The 18,849-nt window shown below is 33.3% G+C and overlaps 7 protein-coding genes and 4 pseudogenes across 11 annotated transcripts, besides 4 other annotated features; 6 read left to right on the top strand and 5 right to left on the bottom strand.

The window, feature by feature from the left end:
• Positions 1-999: part of a mobile genetic element that runs on past the window's edge.
• Positions 970-999: a terminal%2Cinverted (terminal inverted repeat of MuDR-3_TvMULE3 transposon ID:TVAGG3_0121650).
• Positions 1,000-1,003: 4 nt separating this feature from the next.
• Positions 1,004-1,104: a terminal%2Cinverted (terminal inverted repeat of Maverick-3 transposon ID:TVAGG3_0121510).
• Positions 1,004-18,849: part of a mobile genetic element that runs on past the window's edge.
• On the top strand, positions 3,065-3,427 carry TVAGG3_0121640 (uncharacterized protein; the record flags this gene model as incomplete). Its single annotated transcript, XM_051223574.1, has 1 exon — positions 3,065-3,427. One exon carries the CDS (start codon positions 3,065-3,067, stop codon positions 3,425-3,427), a length of 363 nt encoding a protein of 120 aa, XP_051108560.1.
• On the top strand, positions 3,446-3,688 carry TVAGG3_0121630 (serine threonine-protein phosphatase family; the record flags this gene model as incomplete). Its single annotated transcript, XM_051223573.1, has 1 exon — positions 3,446-3,688. One exon carries the CDS (start codon positions 3,446-3,448, stop codon positions 3,686-3,688), a length of 243 nt encoding a protein of 80 aa, XP_051108559.1.
• On the top strand, positions 7,774-8,114 carry TVAGG3_0121620 (annotated as a pseudogene). The gene has a single exon. A coding segment is annotated over exon 1 (341 nt).
• On the top strand, positions 11,192-11,746 carry TVAGG3_0121610 (annotated as a pseudogene). The gene has a single exon. A coding segment is annotated over exon 1 (555 nt).
• TVAGG3_0121600 lies at positions 12,910-13,745 on the top strand (annotated as a pseudogene). Its single transcript has one exon. A coding segment is annotated over exon 1 (836 nt).
• On the bottom strand, positions 14,155-14,537 carry TVAGG3_0121590 (annotated as a pseudogene). The gene has a single exon. A coding segment is annotated over exon 1 (383 nt).
• TVAGG3_0121580 (P-loop containing nucleoside triphosphate hydrolases family) lies at positions 14,715-15,029 on the bottom strand (the record flags this gene model as incomplete). The annotated part of the gene is made up of 1 exon (XM_051223572.1): positions 14,715-15,029. A coding segment is annotated over one exon (315 nt), but the record flags the coding sequence as incomplete, so codon positions are not given.
• TVAGG3_0121570 (uncharacterized protein) lies at positions 15,067-15,531 on the top strand (the record flags this gene model as incomplete). The annotated part of the gene is made up of 1 exon (XM_051223571.1): positions 15,067-15,531. The coding sequence occupies one exon, from the start codon at positions 15,067-15,069 to the stop codon at positions 15,529-15,531; it is 465 nt and encodes a 154-aa protein (XP_051108557.1).
• TVAGG3_0121560 (protein of unknown function, DUF4108 family) lies at positions 15,548-15,967 on the bottom strand (the record flags this gene model as incomplete). The annotated part of the gene is made up of 1 exon (XM_051223570.1): positions 15,548-15,967. One exon carries the CDS (start codon positions 15,965-15,967, stop codon positions 15,548-15,550), a length of 420 nt encoding a protein of 139 aa, XP_051108556.1.
• Positions 16,003-16,587, bottom strand: TVAGG3_0121550 (Poxvirus D5 protein-like family; the record flags this gene model as incomplete). Its single annotated transcript, XM_051223569.1, has 1 exon — positions 16,003-16,587. One exon carries the CDS (start codon positions 16,585-16,587, stop codon positions 16,003-16,005), a length of 585 nt encoding a protein of 194 aa, XP_051108555.1.
• Positions 18,079-18,615, bottom strand: TVAGG3_0121540 (protein of unknown function, DUF4106 family; the record flags this gene model as incomplete). The annotated part of the gene is made up of 1 exon (XM_051223568.1): positions 18,079-18,615. One exon carries the CDS (start codon positions 18,613-18,615, stop codon positions 18,079-18,081), a length of 537 nt encoding a protein of 178 aa, XP_051108554.1.

Below are 18,849 nucleotides of genomic sequence, written 5' to 3'. Positions count from 1 at the left end.
ATTTATACTAATTTACTTCAAAATACAAAAGTATTTGACAGCTAAAATTAGTTACTTTAGCAAGCCTATCAATACCCTTTTACGATTATTGTTACTTTTTCGAAATAAAAGTAAAAACAAATTTATACTAATTTACTTCAAAATACAAAAGTATTTGACAGCTAAAATTAGTTACTTTAGCAAGCCTATTAATACCCTTTTACGATTATTGCTACTTTTTCGAAATAAAAGTAAAAACAAATTTATACTAATTTACTTCAAAATACAAAAGTATTTGACAGCTAAAATTAGTTACTTTAGCAAGCCTATTAATACCCTTTTACGATTATTGCTACTTTTTCGAAATAAAATAAATTTATTATCAAAACCCTTTTTTTTCTTAGTAAAAATAAAATGTTATTTTATATCAAGTTTTTATTCATAAATTTTTATAATGTTGTATAAATTTCATTAAAATTTACGTACATATTAAGGTACTTATCTTCTACATATATAATCTTCATTAGATATATACATGATAAATAAAATTCATAAAACATTAAAAATCAAAAAATTAGATGAACCTTGGCAATTAAACTTTATTAAATAATAGTTGTTTATAAATTATATTATATTATTATTTAATATTATTTTGATAATGAAGATTTTATTTTGCAATAATATAAACGAAATTTTTTACCTTATGAACTTTTGATGGAAATATGCAAATTTAAAATAATAAAGAAAGCCGCGAGCGAAGCGATCGGCTTAGTTCGAAGATTTTGATTCAAATCTTTGCTGATCTGTAATTCGCGGAAGCCGCGAGCGAATCGAGCGGCTTAGGTCTAAGATTTTGATTCAAATCTTTGCTTATATTCCTTAAATTCTTTATGAAATTCGCAACAGTTCCATAAAAAATTTTAAATTCTAAACTGCCGAAATTACCGATCAGTAATCACACCCTTCACGGGTGTATTATTTTTAGAGGTGTGTCACTTTTAGCTAAAATTACCCCTACTCTAAAAAAAAAAAAAAAAAAAAAAAAAAAAAAAAAGGTAGTGGGGCTTCCAGGCACTTCGTGCCTTCTAGCCCTGAAGATGTTTAGTATAAATGAAGTTTTTATTCGGAGGGCTTCCAGGCGCGTTGCGCCCTCTAGCCCACATAAATGAAGTTTTTATTCGGAGGTCTTCCAGGAGCTTTTCACAAATTATATATGTTTTCATGTTTTGTCAAGACTTCTTCGTAAATGTTTTGTCAAGACTTCTTCGTAAATGTTTTGTCAAGACTTCTTCGTAAAATCAGACAAAAAATATTTTTAGGGTAGAAGGGTATATCTAACCTCTTTTCTAACCTCTTTTCTACCCTCTTGAATTTTCATGAAATTTACACCAAAAATATATTTTAGGGTAGAAGGGTATATCTAACCTCTTTTCTAACCTCTTGAATTTTCATGAAATTTACACCAAAAATATATTTTAGGGTAGAAGGGTATATCTAACCTCTTTTCTAACCTCTTTTCTACCCTCTTGAATTTTCATGAAATTTACACCAAAAATATATTTTAGGGTAGAAGGGTATATCTAACCTCTTTTCTAACCTCTTTTCTACCCTCTTGAATTTTCATGAAATTTACACCAAAATATACTACTAGGGTCATTTACGAAGAAATCTCAACAAAGTCTTTACGATGAAGTCTTGACAAAGTCTTTACGAAGAAGTCTTAACAAAGTCTTTACGAAGAAGTCTTAACAAAGTCTTTACGAAGAAATTCATGAAAATTCAAGAGGGTAGAAAAGAGGTTAGAAAAGAGGTTAGATATACCCTTCTACCCTAAAATATATTTTTGGGTCATTTACACTCATTTACGAAGAAGTCTCAACAAAGTCTTTACGAAGAAGTCTTAACAAAGTCTTTACGAAGAAATTCATGAAAATTCAAGAGGGTAGAAATGAGGTTAGAAAAGAGGTTAGATATACCCTTCTACCCTAAAATATATTTTTGGGTCATTTACACTCATTTACGAAGAAATCTCAACAAAGTCTTTACGAAGAAGTCACAATAAAACGTCTGTCAAAAGCCGCTTTTCTGTCACTTTTCAGGAAAAAACATTTTTATTATATATATAAAATGAATTTTACAAAACCACCGTTACCGTTCTTTGGAAATAAGAGTAGATGTAAAGATATTATATTGAGAGAACTTAAGAAACTACCGAATGGTCTAACATTTGTAGATTTGTTCGGTGGAAGTTTCTATATATCTCATTTGTGCCATACTGTATTTCCTGACTCAAAGATTATATGCAATGACTTCGACAACTATATGGACCGTCTCAAACATATTCCAGACACAAACAATATATTGAAAGAGTTAAAAGAAAAGATACCTATAGGTAAGATGGAACGTATACCATTAGATAAGAAAAATATTGTGAGAGAGGTTTTGAAAAAAGCAGAATATATAGACTGGGATAGTATATCTGCTAGACTATTATATAGTGGTTCTATAAGAGTTCATGACATTGAAACACTTATGTCAAAAGTTTTATATCTTAACTATACAAATGTTTTCAAAGAGGACATAGAAAAATATATTGAGGGTATAGAGTTTGTGAGATGTCATTGGACAGATTTGTATGAAAAATATAAAGACAAGGAAAATGTTTTCTTTATAGTGGACCCACCGTTCTATAACACATGGGATTTTCAATACCAAGTAGACTGGACTTTGAGAGACTCTTTAGAAACTTTAGACGTTTTACATAACCATCCATGCTTTTACTTTACATCCGATAAAAGTGGTTTGGAAAGTGTTATGAGATGGTTAGAGGACATACATGACTATGATTTTAGATACGATAAGATAGAATATGAGAGAGGTCCTATAAACTGGAGAAAGTGTCACAATAAAGAAATTTTATTAGTAAGTAAATGTGGTTTGAAATCGGATTGTTAGTTTTAGGTTTTTTCCATTGTGTCATTTACTTATTTGACGTGGCAGAAAGATATAGAGAATATGAAGATGAACCGATGCCTGCAAATGTTCAGCATATGTACTCGTAAGAGATATTTTTATCTAATATTAAATGGACGCACAGAACTTAGCGAATGCACAGCAACCTGGACAACCAAACCCAGAGAATATTCCAAATGAAGTTCGAGTACAAACTGCAATGGCAAACTATGGTCAAGTGCCAACAGATGTACAAATGCAAACTGCCATGTCAAATGACGCTGCGTTAGGTTTGCCACCATGGTATGCAAATATGAGATGGAAAGAGTTTTATACAAACCCTGAAGTGGGATATAAACAACTCTATGCAGATGACGCGAACACAGGAGTTGACCCAGAGTATGTTTTCTACCAGAGGAGAAACAGAATGTATGAGCTCCAGTTAAAGAATGCTATGGAACTCAACAGGAAACGTAAGAGACTAGGTGGACATTAGATTTTTACATATAGTAAAATGGGTTTCTTCAGTAAGATAGGAAACTTCTTTCGAAATGTTGGAAGAGGTATATGGAATGGCGTCAAAACCGTAGGAAAAGGAATTTGGAACGGAGTCAAAAATATTGGTAAAAGAGTAGGTCAGTTCGTTGGTATTATACCTAAAGACCCTGAACCAGAAGAACAAGCTCCTGTTATACAACAGCCTGAACCTGCACCACAGTCTAGTTGGCAACCAAATCCAACACCTCAACCGTATTAAAAAGTTATATTTTTACCGTTCGATAGTAGTTGTATATGAAACTAAGTTCTAAGTAAAACGCATGGTATAATGGAATTATTCTCTTTCTTCCATCTGTTGTAAACCATACTTGAAAGTCTGAAATACTTCCACTCGGTGGTTCATATAGCTTTGTAGGTTTTTCGTAAAAGTCATTTGCCAAGCATAAAAAAGAGTTTTGTGCACCAGAAAATGAAGCATGAACTATAATAGCATCTGGGTCGAAAACATTTTCATATGTTCCATTAGGGTTTTCGACTTCATAAAAGTTCGGGTGTACTGGATATTCTGCAGGCTGATTTAACATCCTCAAAAATCTATACCATGCCAAGTTGTTATATTTTGTAGAAATATAAACGTCTTCTCCAAGGTCTTCTATTCTATTGATTTTAACAGTTGCATTTTTCCTGTCATATATAATATCGAGATGGTACTTCCTTCGTCAATGTTGTACTGTTTTGCATATTCGAGATAGATATCGTTTATTTTTTCTTGAAAAGCTTGAAGAGTTGTTTCTAAGTTTACAAGCAAATTCACTTGTAAAAGTTTTCCCTGTTCAAATTTCTCATACGTATGTTTTTTTGTTATAGTATCGAACTTCAAAAGCGACCGTAAATGGGAAACCATGTATGGCTTCTGAAATGAACTTCATTCTACGAAAGCCAATAGCTTTTGTGACGGATGGGTCTCTTAACCATCTAAGTGGGTAGTCAAAACGATAGCCTTCATGCTTTACGGTCTCTGTCTCAAACTTTTGACCGACATTCGTAAAAAGTTCATCTAATGGTTTAGTTGTAGCAACTCTTGAATTTTCTTTTTCTATTGAAAGCATATTTTATCTAGAATAAAAATGTCGAAAGAAACAGCGTCTATGAGAGAAATACAACACAACCGACAACTCATTTTGCAAGCTCTAAATAAGAACACAACAAACTTTTCAAACTATTCTAAGATATCTGAGTCATTGAAAGAAGGAAACTTAAAACTGACGATAAACCCAATGACAGACGAGTTTCTGTTTCAAGATAGTAAGAACCATACTGTTTGTATAAATCCAACAAAAAGAACTTTAAACGAGAAACCTATAGATGAACTTCTTTTGAAAGCAGATGTTGACAACAAAGCTGACAAAGAGTATGTCATTGAAAAAGTTTCAAGAAGAACATGACAGAGCAGATGCAACATATGCAAACAAAGCAGATGTTAACAACAAAGCTGACAAAGAGTATGTCATTGAAAAGTTCAAGAAGAACATGACAGAGCAGATGCAACATATGCAACGAAAGAACATACTCATCCTGAACTAGCAGACAAAACATATGTTGACAATAAAATGTCAAGTGAAGTGACAAGAGCTGAAAACGAATATTCTAAAAAGACTCATACACATACCATTGCAAATATTACAAACTTACAAGAAACCTTAAACAGGAAAAGTGACGTTGGACATACACACGATTTCTTCGCAACTGTTGTATAGAAAATATTGCAGGAACGGTTGAAGAACCTGATGGAACTGGTGGGATGTATTAAATTGGAAACCTCCTAACTTTCCACAAGGTTTAACATCGGATGAAGACATAACAACGATGAAATACACTAGATGTAGAAATGTTTTTGTCATGGAGGATGAAAACAAAGTTAAATTCACTGCTCAAGATTTATATGACAACAAAGCTGACAAAACATATGTTAACGATGAGTTAGATAAAAAAGCTGACAAAACATATGTTAACGATGAGTTAGATAAAAAAGCTGACAAAACATATGTTAACGATGAGTTAGATAAAAAAGCTGACAAAACAGAGCTTCAAACGTTAAAGACAGAAATACTTCAAACACTATATCCTATAGGTTCTATTTACACGTCAATGAACTCTACCAAACCAGAAGTAGTACTTGGTCTCGGAACTTGGACTCAAATAGTCGACAGGTTTTTGTATTGTGCAAACTCTTCAAAGGAAACAGGTGGAAGTAAAACGATTTCAGGTGCAAATTTACCTGCGCACAGTCACTACATAAATTTAAGTACATCTGAAGCAGGTTTGCATAGTCATAGATTTTGGGATTGGTCAGGAATGACAAAAGGTAAAGGATATGATGTTAAAGAGGACGTTAAGTTTGCTATAAATTGTTACTGGAGTAACACTGAGGTAGGAGGAAGCCATACACATCGCGTTTCAGGGTATACGCAAACAACGGGACAAAGTAAAGACTACATGCCACCTTACATGACAGTTTACGCATGGTATAGAAATGCTTAGTCGTCATTTTCAACTTCTTTAGCATATTCGTCAGGAGTTGTCTTATATTTGTTAGGAACTGTCTTTGAAAGTATACCACCTTGAACCTTAACAAGTTTGAAACGAGGTCTGACAATAGTAGTTTTATCTTCTGCTTGCAGTCTGTACATTTTGCCATGTTTGCCTAAAACTTCATAATATTCTCTTGTATACTTTCTTCTATTTTTACGAACACGAATGTGAGTACCTGTCGGGTTCCCATTGTTGTCATAGTCAATAGTATTTTCATATGGGTCGCGTTTAGGTATTTCTATTTTTACTTTGTCACCTTTCTTAAGTTTGAAGCCTGGCATTCTTTCTTGTTCATCCCTCTTAACTAAACTATTAAATATATAGTCTTTCTCTAAGTCAGGGTTGTTTTTCATTTCTTCGGGGGAGTGGTTTCCCAAACCTTTTTGTTTACGGTTATTGTAAATATTTAAAACTTGTCTCATCTTTGCCATGGAGAAGTGTCTATACTTGTCGTCATATGACATTTCATTTGCTTCACCACCTTGTGGTTGATTTAAGTCTCTTAAGATTTTTATACAACTGTCAATGACACCAAGAGCAGAATGGTTTTGGTCGACAATGAAATATTGGTTTACATTTTTTGAACGCAGATAGTTTTTAATATCGTCTGATTTGAAAGAACTTTCACAGTCAGATGTCAGTTTTGTTGGATGGTATTTGTCAACGAATATTGTCAAAGCAGTTTTCACATCTAAAATATTTTTGGACCATAATGGTATGGCTTCACAGTATCTTGTGTTTTGACCGACAAATATTAGCCAGTATGGAGGTCCATCTTCTCTATACCTGGAATGTTTTCCAAGATATCCATAAACCAAGCATTTGGTGTTGAACTAAAGATTTTTATCATGAGTGCTTTTTTTGTTGCCTTAGAAACATAGGGGTCCTTGTTTGGATTCGTCATTTTTTAACCATAAGAAATGGTTTATTTGGCGCATTAGCAGGAGTTGCATCCAGATTTTTGCCCGCAGTGGGAACAATAGCCAGAGGTGTATTTGGAGTTGGAAGGAAGATTTTGAGTACATTAGGTATACTTAAAGAGAAAGCACAACCTATTATACAAACTGTACAGAAAGGTTGGGATGTAGCACGAGATGCAACAAATCTTATTCCAAATCCTGAAACAAGAGGAAAAGTTCAAGGATGGATGGACAATGTAGGAAGACAAGCAGGAAACTATTATAACAAAGCAAATGACTACTATAACCAAGCAGGACACTATATGGACCAAGGTGAAAGATTCTTAACAGAGGATATAACCATGCACAACAATGGGTAAACAATAACCAACCTCAACCGCCTCAAACGTGGGGAATGTAAAATTTTTTACTGAGATGAAATGAACAATACAGCATTGAGACAAATGGGTTCAAGATGGATTTGTCGGCTTCCAGCAGTTACACAACGTGTTTGTCAAGTTCTTCCTATACTCAGGAAGTTTTAGACCGACTTAAAAAACAACAAACCAGTTGAAAACAAACCAAACTAAAATTTTTTACTGAGATGAAATGACGAAGAAGTTGAAACGGTAGATTTGACACCACAAACAAAAAGTTCAGAACCATTGTCAAAACCTGTCAAAAGAACTTACAGATGAAGAGAAAAATTCAATAATAGAAAGTGCCAGGTCTGGAAATACAAACCCTAACTATAAAGTCACTTTTCATAGAAATGGAACGGCTAGTATCTCAAAAAAGAAACAGACTCTCACAAATAAAATATTGAAGTCTGAAGGAGCTTTCGAGACAACAGATGGAAAAGTTTACTTCACTGACCAACAGTTCATTATAGAACATCTCATTGACTTAGAGTCGAAATATTCTAAACTTTACAACAAACACAAAAAGTTGAAAGGAAAACAAAAACAGATGGCATATGATATTTACGAAGATACTAACGACACAACCATACCTGCAAGTGAGGTAAAGTCAGAGGAACCAAAAAGTGACGAAAAACCAATAGAAGAAGAAAAACCAAAAACTGAAGATAAACCAAAACCAAAGTTTAGTTTGGAAACTAAACCAAGTCAACCTTCATTAGCTGGTATGGGTTGGCGTCAAAGACTTCTGGTAGCAGGCGGTTATGTAAAGTAAAGAAAAAAAAATATTTTTTAAAATATATTTTTTTATTTTATTTGAAATGTACGCTGAGTTTGTTGGAGAAGACCGTCAGACAACTTGTTTGTTAGATGAAGAGTATGAAATGGCATACCATTTAAAACATTGCATGAAGTAAAACATTGCATGAAATAAAACATTGCATGAAGTAAAAACATTTTTTTAAAAAAACATTTTTTTATTTTATTTGAAATGTACGCTGAGTTTGTTGAAGAAGACCGTTGGGAAACTTGTTTGTTAGATGAGAAATATGAAATTCACTGTTGTGAGTCATTTGAAGTCAGAAACAAAAAGACAAAAAGAGTTTTAAGCGAATGTGAGCGAAATGACGGATATGCTAGGATGAGGATTGGTGGGAAATGCTATTTTAAACATATTGTCATTGCAACTCATTTTATACCGACCCTACAATTTACCTTTTGTAGACCATATAAACCATATAAGAAACGACAATAGACTTGAAAACTTACGCTGGGTCACTTGTTCTGAAACAATAAGAACAGAGGCAAATTTGGAGATATAGTATTCGAATTTGTCGACGAACTAGAAGATGAAGCAATTGAAATTACAGACTATGGTAAGCATACGTTTGAGTTTACTACTATAGCGAAGAACAAGACTCTTTCTACTTTTATACCGGCGTAAACTATAGAAAATTACAAGTATATTTTACTAAGGATGGCTATGCTTATGTAAACGCTAGAGATACAGATGGAAATACGTTCGAATACTTCTTAACAAATTCAAGAAGCTATATGGCATACCATTTTAAAACATTTTTAAAACGTATATTTTTACATATATTAAATGCTTCAGGTTGAAAAACAAAGAACAAAAGTAGCAGATACAAAACCGTTAGACTATATCTTTACAAATGCTGGTAGGACTATATCAGATGAAGAAATTTCATCCCGAACCACCTAGTAACAGTTTCTCTGACTTTCAAGTTTGGTTCACAACAAACGGTGTGCAGCATATAATACCATTGTACTATGACTTTTATCTCGAATTGTCTTTCATATACAACTACGGAAAGTGCTGAAAAAGTATTGAATGTGAAGATATTAGAAAATAACATTTTTTCTAACATCGTAGAAAACTCATGAAAACAATTTATTTTTGTGAAATGTAAGCGGCTCATAGCTCAGTGGTATGGGCTACCTCGTTAAAGGCGTCGAAGACCTCGGTTCAAATCCCGATTCGCGCAAGTTTTTTCCTTTTATGCAGTGAAATTTCATGTACATAGGTTACTTTGGTGTTAGACCCTAGTGAAGAAAATAGAACGATATAAGTTTACATTTGTAAAGTTGGACGATAAAAATCTCTGCTACTAGCAGTACTGCTACTGTCAGTAAAAGTACTGCTACTGTCAGTAAAAGTACTGCTACTGTCAGTAAAAGTACTGCTACTGTCAGTAAAAGTACTGCTACTGTCAGAAAAAGTACTGCTACTGACAGTAAAAGTACTGCTAGGAGCAGTAAAAGTACTGCTAGGAGCAGAAAAAAGGAAAATTTGAGAGGGTTTTCGACGATAAAGTACTGCTACTGTCAGTAAAAGTACTGCTACTGTCAGTAAAAGTACTGCTACTGTCAGTAAAAGTACTGCTACTGTCAGAAAAAGTACTGCTACTGTCAGAAAAAGTACTGCTACTGTCAGTAGCAGTACTGCTAGTAGCAGAGATTTTTATCGTTTGTGGTCCGACGGTTAAGCCACAAACGAATGTCCGACATCCCACCAAAAAATATTTTTTATTTTTATTGTAAGAACAGTATGACAGTCGAAGCAAAAACGTTCACGAACAAATCTAATGGCGAAACATTCACAAAAGGCACCTATAACGGTATTGAAGTCTTACGTAGAGACAAGGATGGTTATATAAATGCAACAAATATGTGTCAGCAGTTTAGGAAAGACTTTAGAAGGTTGTTGGAAAATAAGTCCTGGGAAGAGTATTTTAAGGCATTTTGTGAAGAATATACCAACCCGCGGAAAACAGCGGGTTGCTTTTTATACAAAATTCATGCAGGAATTCCTGATGAAATCAAACAGGTTAGAGGAATGTATGTAGACCCAAGACTCGTAAACTATATATATAGCCAATGTGGGCTTCTCCAAAATATTGTATAGCAGTTGGAAAAATTCTGGACTCATAGACAAGAAAGTTCATGAGAAATTAGATGAAGAAGAACTTGAAGATACAGTAGAGAATGCAAAACCTTTGTTCGAACAAGAAGTTAGAAAATGCATGAAAAACAAATAGAACATGAACGTGAGATATGTTCTGGTTATAGAGATTTCTCCATACGAACTAGACCAATGGGAAAAGAAGATTATAAAGAGAGAATTTAGAGAATATGAACTCGCTAAGATAGCATTTGAAGCTGCAGAAAAGAAGTTAAAAGTTTGGGGTTGTTTTGTACAAAAATATTGTGAGTAAATGAACCATTTTTTTCGACAAAAATAATGTTTATGTTAGAATGTTAGATCTAACATGTTTTCTAACACGTTTTCTAACATGGTCTAAAACTCTTGAATTTTCATGAAATTTACACCAAAAATATAATTTAGGGTAGAAGGTTAGATCTAACCTCTTTTCTAACCTCTTTTCTACCCTCTTGAATTTTCATGAGTTTTCCCGAAATAAAAAATAAAGTTAGTTTTTTTAAAAAAATATTTTTTTATTTTTATTGTAAGAACATGTTAGCAACAACAGCACCAAACTCGTTAGTCATGAACCCAACTTCAATGTTAGTAGAGATGAAAAGCTTCATTCCTTCTTCATATACTTTCGAAAAAGAAATCCAGAAGATAAAGCAAGAACTTTTAACATCTAATTTAAACTGTAGTGCGAAAGATGAAACAAATGAAGAATATCTTTATGAAATGCAGATATTATTGACCATCTACCTAAACTTCCTGAAATCCAACAACAAAAACTCACTATTCCTGAATTCGATGAAATAGAAGTCAAAGCAACTGACTCAGTAGAAACCAAGAAGTTCATACGTAAGGTAAACTATGAGTTTCTTGGATTTCATTGCAACCACAAAGTCATGGACAAAGATTGCGATATGGTATATAAGAACATCTCTGACATATATAAATCTGGGGAGTTTAAGACCTACGACAACTTTGTTTCGTTAGTTGCAAAATGTGTATGGAGATAAGAGATAAAGATAGAAGAGTAAAGATATGAATGAAACATAAAACCCGCAACTTTTGAGTTAAAGAGAGCAATTGACGCCTTAGTCATACTAGCAGGTAAGATTTCAATGTACAATGCTAAAATGAACCCACAATGTTCAAAATGTAAAGCAGCAATGAGGAAATATAACTACTCCGTCAAAGAGATAGAACGTATGAGAAACGACTATGCTGACTTAAAGAAAGAAGTAGAGAAACCAGCAGAAGATAAAATGGACATGTTGACATTTCTGAACAAAAACTATCCAACAGCTGACGATTTCCTTCTATCTGATGTCAAGAAGAAATATAAAGAAACATTCGGCATAGTTAAAACATTCGATGTACTGACAGAAGAAATAGAAGCTACGAAATTGTTTAGAGTCTCACGAATTCATAACGTTTACCATGTAAAACGCTTATAAAATAACTGGGGTAGAAAAGAGGTTAGAAAAGAGGTTAGATCTAACCTTCTACCCTAAATTATATTTTTGCTGAATTCCGTATGAAATTTCATGAGTTTTGTGTGTTTTAGACCATGTTAGAAAACGTGTTAGAAAACATGTTAGATCTAACATTCTAACATAAACATTATTTTTGGGTCATTTACGCTCATTACAATGAAGAAGTTTCGACAAAACATTTACGAAGAAGTCTTGACAAAACATTTACGAAGAAGTTTTGACAAAACATTTACGATGAAATCATGAAAATTCACGAGGGTAGAAAAGAGGTTAGAAAAGAGGTTAGATATACCCTTCTACCCTAAACATTATTTTTATTGAATTCAGCAACAAATTTCATGAATTTCCTTAAGATACAAAATAGAAAAAATAAAGTTAGTTTTTTATAAAATATTTTTTTTATTTTGTATGTAAGAAACAGAAAATGACAAACATTGAGTTTGAAATAGTTAAAAAGATAGACAATGACACCAAAGTGGTTCGAATTGGTGATTTAAACGTAAGATACTCAAAGAAATACAACAAATATTCTTTGTCAGACATTATATCTCCATCTGGAAAGAAAACATACCATTGGGTTGGAATTGCTTCTACTCAGAAAATTTTGACAAGAAATCCTGAGCTTATGATATCGGTAAGATTCTATGGAACTACAGCATATCTTATAGACAAAAGTCTTATACCAATAGTTTTGTTATGGATTGACCCAGTTGTTGGATATAACTTCATAACATATGGTTCATTCGATACGGAACGTTGCAGTGAAGGCTTACTTTACATCGTCTTCAGAAACCGAAGGACTTCAATACAAAAAGATATAGATAGGAAAACATATAATAACTCAAAGATATGACAGTATAGTCAATAGAGTCAAGGTTGTGTTCGTTAACGATATGAGAGCTGCAGGAAACAGAACTACTTGAAAAGTTTAGAAAATGATTAATGGTGCTCCCGAAGGTAAAGAAACGTTTGAAGTAGATGAGATAGGTAAAGCTATAAAATTATTTGACGAAGTTGCTGAAAAATACATGTAAAGCGTTTATTTTTGGTCTTTTATACAAGATAGAAAAAATAAAGTTAGTTTTATTTTTATTTATTTTTTTATCCTGTATATAAAGACAGATATGTCAACAACAGAGAACACAACAACAGTTATAGTCCATGAAGCTATAAATGAAGAATATGAGTGGGTTCAGTTTAACAAACAACTCCGTCTCATTCGTTCGGTCAAAGACGATATGTACCAGATGCAAAGTATTTTGACAGCATGTTTTGCTCCAGACACTAAGCTTCCTAAAGACTGGTTTAGGAACCAAAGCACACAAGAACTTTTGAGCGAAGCACAGCGAGACATACTTTTTTCTGAAAACAGTGAAGAACAGCGAGTAGGGAAGAAACCCCAGTCGCCAAAACTCTAATGAAAATCGTGAAAAATTGCCAACGGTTTGAGAGGATATTATGTACATAGACTTTTGTAAATGCTGTTGCAATGTGGGCTTCGCCTCGTTATGCTTGGAATATATACAGACTTCTTGGAAATTCATAGACAAGAACGTGAAGAGCTAGAGAACAAGCTTGAAGCAAAAGACAAAAGCATTCAAAAAGAATACCACGTTCGGTACCAAAGGAAAGGAAAAGAACTATAGAGTATGATTTATTACTGAAGAGATGGAAAAATGAAGAAGATAAAGATATGGTTATGTTGCATTTAGTCAGAAGAAACAACAAAAGCTTTTACGACCTTGCTAAGATTTACAAATCTGACAGAAATTGGTTCTATCGCGAAAACTTACCGATTTCAATGACACCGAATGAAGATGTGAAACAAATAGTTCAAGATACGTTACCTCAAACACACTATGATATGAAAGGTTGTACAATACTTACCTTCAAAGAAGATTTGCCGCTACTGAAAGAAAAAATAAGAGAGTATTTTGACAACTTCAAACAAGCAGAGTAAATGAACCATTTATTTTTACGCTTGACACCAAAGATGGCTCAGGTAGCTCTATAAGTTAAATTGCCTCGTCAAATCCTTCTGGCATTCCGAGTCCTTCCATCAGACAGGAAGAACTCTTCCTTCCAACAGGAAAAAAATTTCCCGACAACTGGAAGAACTCTTCCTTCCAACTGGAAAAATTTTTCTTGTTGTTCGTCCGTAAACCATTCAAATTTTCGAAAATTGAGAACTTTTTGGTCGAACTTCAGAAAAAGTTTTTCCATCCGACAGAAAAATATTTTCCCGACAACTGGAAGAACTCTTGCATCCGACAGGAAGAACTCTTCCCGACAACAGGAAGAACTCTTCCATCCGACAGGAAGAACTCTTCCATCCGACAGACTTACTAAGACTCAAACACTTAGATTTTTTACGCTTGACTTTTTACAATTTGAACTTTGTTCGCGTAGATATGAATTCTGAAAGAAGTATGAGGGTCTTGTATGACTTTGTACTTCTCCCATAGTTCATGTCTGTCAAACTTACCTGCCATGGACTCTTTCATAAGTTCCATGAAATCGTCTTCGGACAATCCAGGGAAAAGTATGATATCAGTAAGTATTCTTTTAACATCCTTACTTAAACTCTTGGCTGTCTGTACACATATTACGACTGAGATGTTAAAGTGTCTGAGCTTCTTAGAATTCGACACATATCTTGTTCTCTGTTCTTTAACAAAGGATGAGAAGCAAAGTCATCTAAGATAAGAAGACATCTATGAGGGTAAGTCTTCCAATCGTACGATTGCAATTTCTTCGAAATGTATTCTATCTCTTTCTGTTTGTTTCTGAAGTGTTTCTTCTCTAATATTCTCTGCATTTCCTCATTTGGGTCTTTAAACTTCGAATTTATATACTCATTTATAGCATTATACTTCAAAACTCTTCTTTGGTACTTCTTTATCCAATCTAACAACTCAGTATCCTTTATACATACTAACTTAGACTTCTTTATAATATCTTTGAACGAATTTACGGTTTGGTCAAATTGACCAGAAGTACTACAAATGACAACTAACTCATAGAATGGGTTCTTCTCATCTAGTTCTTGTTGTTGTGCAGCCATTTTAAGATAAGTGAAAGTCTTACCCGACCCAGGTGGTGCAATTAGACCTGTTATACCATTCTGAGCAAATAAGAACTTGTCATGTATAGGCTTTATCTGAGCATTTTCTAACTTCCTCTTGTTCTTCTTCAAAACATTCTCAAATTTCTTGTCAATGTCAGCAAACTTTTTTTCTAACATATTTTTAGAAAAATTAAAATTTTTATCTTTTTAGAAAATGTCTAGTGATTTCGCTATCTATATTCGAGACAAGCTTTTTGACTCTAAAACTTCTGTCGACCATAAAATCTTACATAGTGTAAACAAGAAAGGTGAATTTGTTCTAAAGTTCTGTTTCTGGGAATATGACAAGAACCATAAAACATTACAAAGAGCAGTCTTAAAATTTGTCAATGACAGACTTGTTGACAGAGATGACGCCTCTTGGAAAGATGAAGTCCAACAAAAGTTCTTAGAATGCAAAGAAGACACATGCGCTGTTCTTGAAGATGAAATAGAAAACAGAATAGATGAGCTATTAAAGGACAAAGAACTTTTACATAAATATGGTTCGGAGAAATTTGACATAACTCCACCAGAAAAGAAGAAGAGAGAAAAGAAAGAAAAGAAAGTAGAAGAAAAGAAAGTAGAAGAGAAGAAAGAACCTGAACCAGTTCCAGAGAAAAAGAAATTTGACATGTAAAAATAAAATTTTATTTTTAGAACATTTCTGGGTCAATGTCAATGTTCTCTTCCTCTTTAGGAGCAAACACTGGCTTAGACTCTAAAATCTTTTTACCCAATTTACCTTGAACTTCAACTATCTTAGACTCATAATATTCATAGTCGTCTGCTTTCTTTGGTTCATAAGGTATAACAAGTTTGTATGCTTTGCCTTCTTTAAGGTTTGAGAACCTTCTGTCAAAATTTTCTTTGACTGCTAACAAACCTTCTATGTCTAAGTCTTCAAATTTCGCACCATTTTTAGTCACAATAGCAAACTTAACTGGTTCGATGTTCCAAACTTTGCTGAATGTAGACTTTTCAAAATTGTAGAAGTAAACATTCAAATAAGCGAATGGGTCTAGTTCTTCTTTGACTTCTGTCATGTACTTATTTACTGAGATGAATTTCGTCATCTTTTCTATCGGATAAAAAAATATTTTTTTAAAATTTACTCAGAAAAATTTTTCTTTGTATATACGCCGTTCTGAACATCTAAAAGATTTTTGACATTTGCCAAGAATGTACGTTTAGAAGCTGCCATATAACCATATTCTTGACAATATTGTTTATACGAATCGTACAATGACCTTTCATCTAATGACACAAAGTCAGTTTCATCTATGAACAGTTCATATACACTCTTGTTTGCTTCTAACAATGTTTGTCTTTCTTCGGTATGTGGAATTTGTCTTGGATTGAACTTAGAAATATCTAATGTCATAAAATATGAGAACAAGTGGTTGTAAAAGTCAGATGTCAAAGTTTCTGCTAAGTCGTCAAAATATTCTGTATCTTGCATATGAGAATCTGACGTTCTGACAACTACATATCTTCTGTCAGAACTTTCTAACTTCATCGGAACAGCATTGTTTGAAACCATAATGAAGTTTGCAACATTTTCACAAACTCTTTGGTCTTTATATTTTCTTTCAACAACTCCAACTTTATCTGTTATAAGACTCTTCAAAGCATCTGAGTTCAAAACTTTTGTTGTATCTATACTTTGAAGTTCATTGCAAACTATAAGTTTCATATTCTCTATTGAGGAGTTAAATTTACCGCAGATGTTTTCTGTTTGTCATATTAGGGTTCGAATAACCTTCTAACAGTTTGCATAAGATATCTGTAAAGAAATGTGTTCTTACCTGTTCCTTGTTTTCCAATTATAATGAGAGCAGTTTCATTTTTAGCACTTGGATGTTGTAAGATGTTTGCAAACCAACATAAGATATACTCATAACCTTTTCGTTTCCATTGCATATAATTTCTTTGACATGGTCTAACCAAGCTTCTATAATATTTTCTTTCCATTCTACTTGTTCGTATTTATATCCAGTGAAGATAGAATAGAAGTTTGGAGAAGGTGTATAAACTTTATACCTCGAACTGAAAAATCTTCTAACTTTGACAATAAGATATCCCAAGCATCTAACATCTTCATACCAACTTGTACGACTTTTATTTTCTTAAGTTTCTGTTACATTCTTGTTCTGAAACTATTGTCGCTCTTGGTTTGTTAAAGACTACATCCCATTCTTTCATGACATAACATTCTGGGGCAGAGTCGACATAAATGACTAAACGTTTCAAATTCTCGACTGCTTTGTTATAGTCTCGAAATGGACACATATTTCTGAAGGCTTGGAAGTCATAAAAATCTGAAACGTCTATTCTGTACATTTTTTTATAAAAATAAAAAAAATATTTTTTTTATTCTTGAGCTATTTGTTGTTGCATTTGTTCCATTTGTTGCATTTGTTGTTCTTGAGCTATTTGTTGTTGAAGTTGTTCTTGTAATACAATACTTTCACCAGTTGCATCTTCCAATTCGAAACTTTCTGCCGTCATTGACAAATACATAGGACATAAAAGTTTTACAGGAACAAAGTTTGCGTCAACTAATGTCAACGTTATACTTTGCCAAAGTGTTTGAGTTCACTAAAGGTTGAAAATTCTGCATTCGAATGAACAATAGGCAAACCAGCAGAGAAAGTATTGTTTATACGCATAAGTATCTTTTGGTCATAGTAGTTTCTGTCGACATTCGAATAACACTTTGAACCTAAGTTTGAAACAATATATAAAATAGGTGTACTTAAAGTCAATGGAACAGACATTCCTTGTATGACACCTTTTCCTGTTATAGGAAACTGTTGGTAGTAAAAACCAGATATAAGTTTTGTATTATAGCTCATATCGTTTATACTAAACTCAGTCGGACATCCAAACATAATGAAACCTGCTCTAGTTGCAGCACATGTTACATCCGTCCTTAAAGTATTAAATAAGTCAACAAAACCTTGGTGGTATATCTGAGTAAGTATCTTCAAAGGAGTATTTTTTACCATTCACAACAATAAAATCTTCTGGTGTCAAAAGAGCAAAACAGGCTTTAGTCGTCATTGTGTTTAAGGTTAGTTTACAATATCGTCCTTGAGGACTTTGTAAGTTTGTTGTTATAGAATTATATGACTCAGGGTTTTTAGTCGTAATAGTATAAACCATTATGTCTTCTGCCATTTACTTAGCAAATAAATTTTAATGAAATGTTGTGGTCGTCAAATATTTTTATGACGTCTGGGAAACTATATTTTAAGTTCAACGTTTCACCTCCTTTCATAACGTATATCTTGTCAATGACATTATATGAAACACCACAGCAACTAATGTCGGGTTCTATTTCTTTGATGTTTATATCGTCTGCCTCTGTCAAAAGTTTCAATAGTTCTTTCAAAACTTCATGAGGTGCGATGACATATGAGTTCACTTTTACAGGGTTGTGCTCAACCAAGTTTAACATTATACCTAAAGCTTGACAAATCTTCTCCTGAGTTTTAAGTTTGTCTTTAAGTTGTTGGTAGTCGTTTCGAATATCTGCAACAGAACTTAAGTCTCTGCTAACTTCAGGGTATGTTGGTTGTTCTTTTACAGGAACAATTGTTATACCATCTTCGTCTTCGTATGGTTTCCCCACTTCAACATCTCTTTCTTTGACATTGACAACAACACTTTGACTGTTTGTTTGAGTTGGTGAATTTAACTTCACATCTGCCACCGCCATTAAACCTTTTGAAACACTTACGCTTCTATTTTTCGGAAATGACATTTTACTTAGAATAAAAAGATGGACGTATTTGAGTATCTCTTCGAATTGAAGCAAAACAAAGTTTACACACACAAACAATACAAGTCATTGACAGAGTAGTTCTTTACACAAACAATGGAAAATGTTATAGAATAGCAGTCTTTGCTGAACCAAAATATTTTCATAAAGCAAAGAAAGTTGGTATAACTG

Source organism: Trichomonas vaginalis, chromosome IV (assembly GCF_026262505.1).
Source record: "Trichomonas vaginalis G3 chromosome IV, whole genome shotgun sequence".
Taxonomy (NCBI): domain Eukaryota; phylum Parabasalia; order Trichomonadida; family Trichomonadidae; genus Trichomonas; species Trichomonas vaginalis.
The sequence above is the reverse complement of the archived record's forward strand: the minus strand, read 5'-3'. Positions and strand labels throughout refer to the sequence as shown.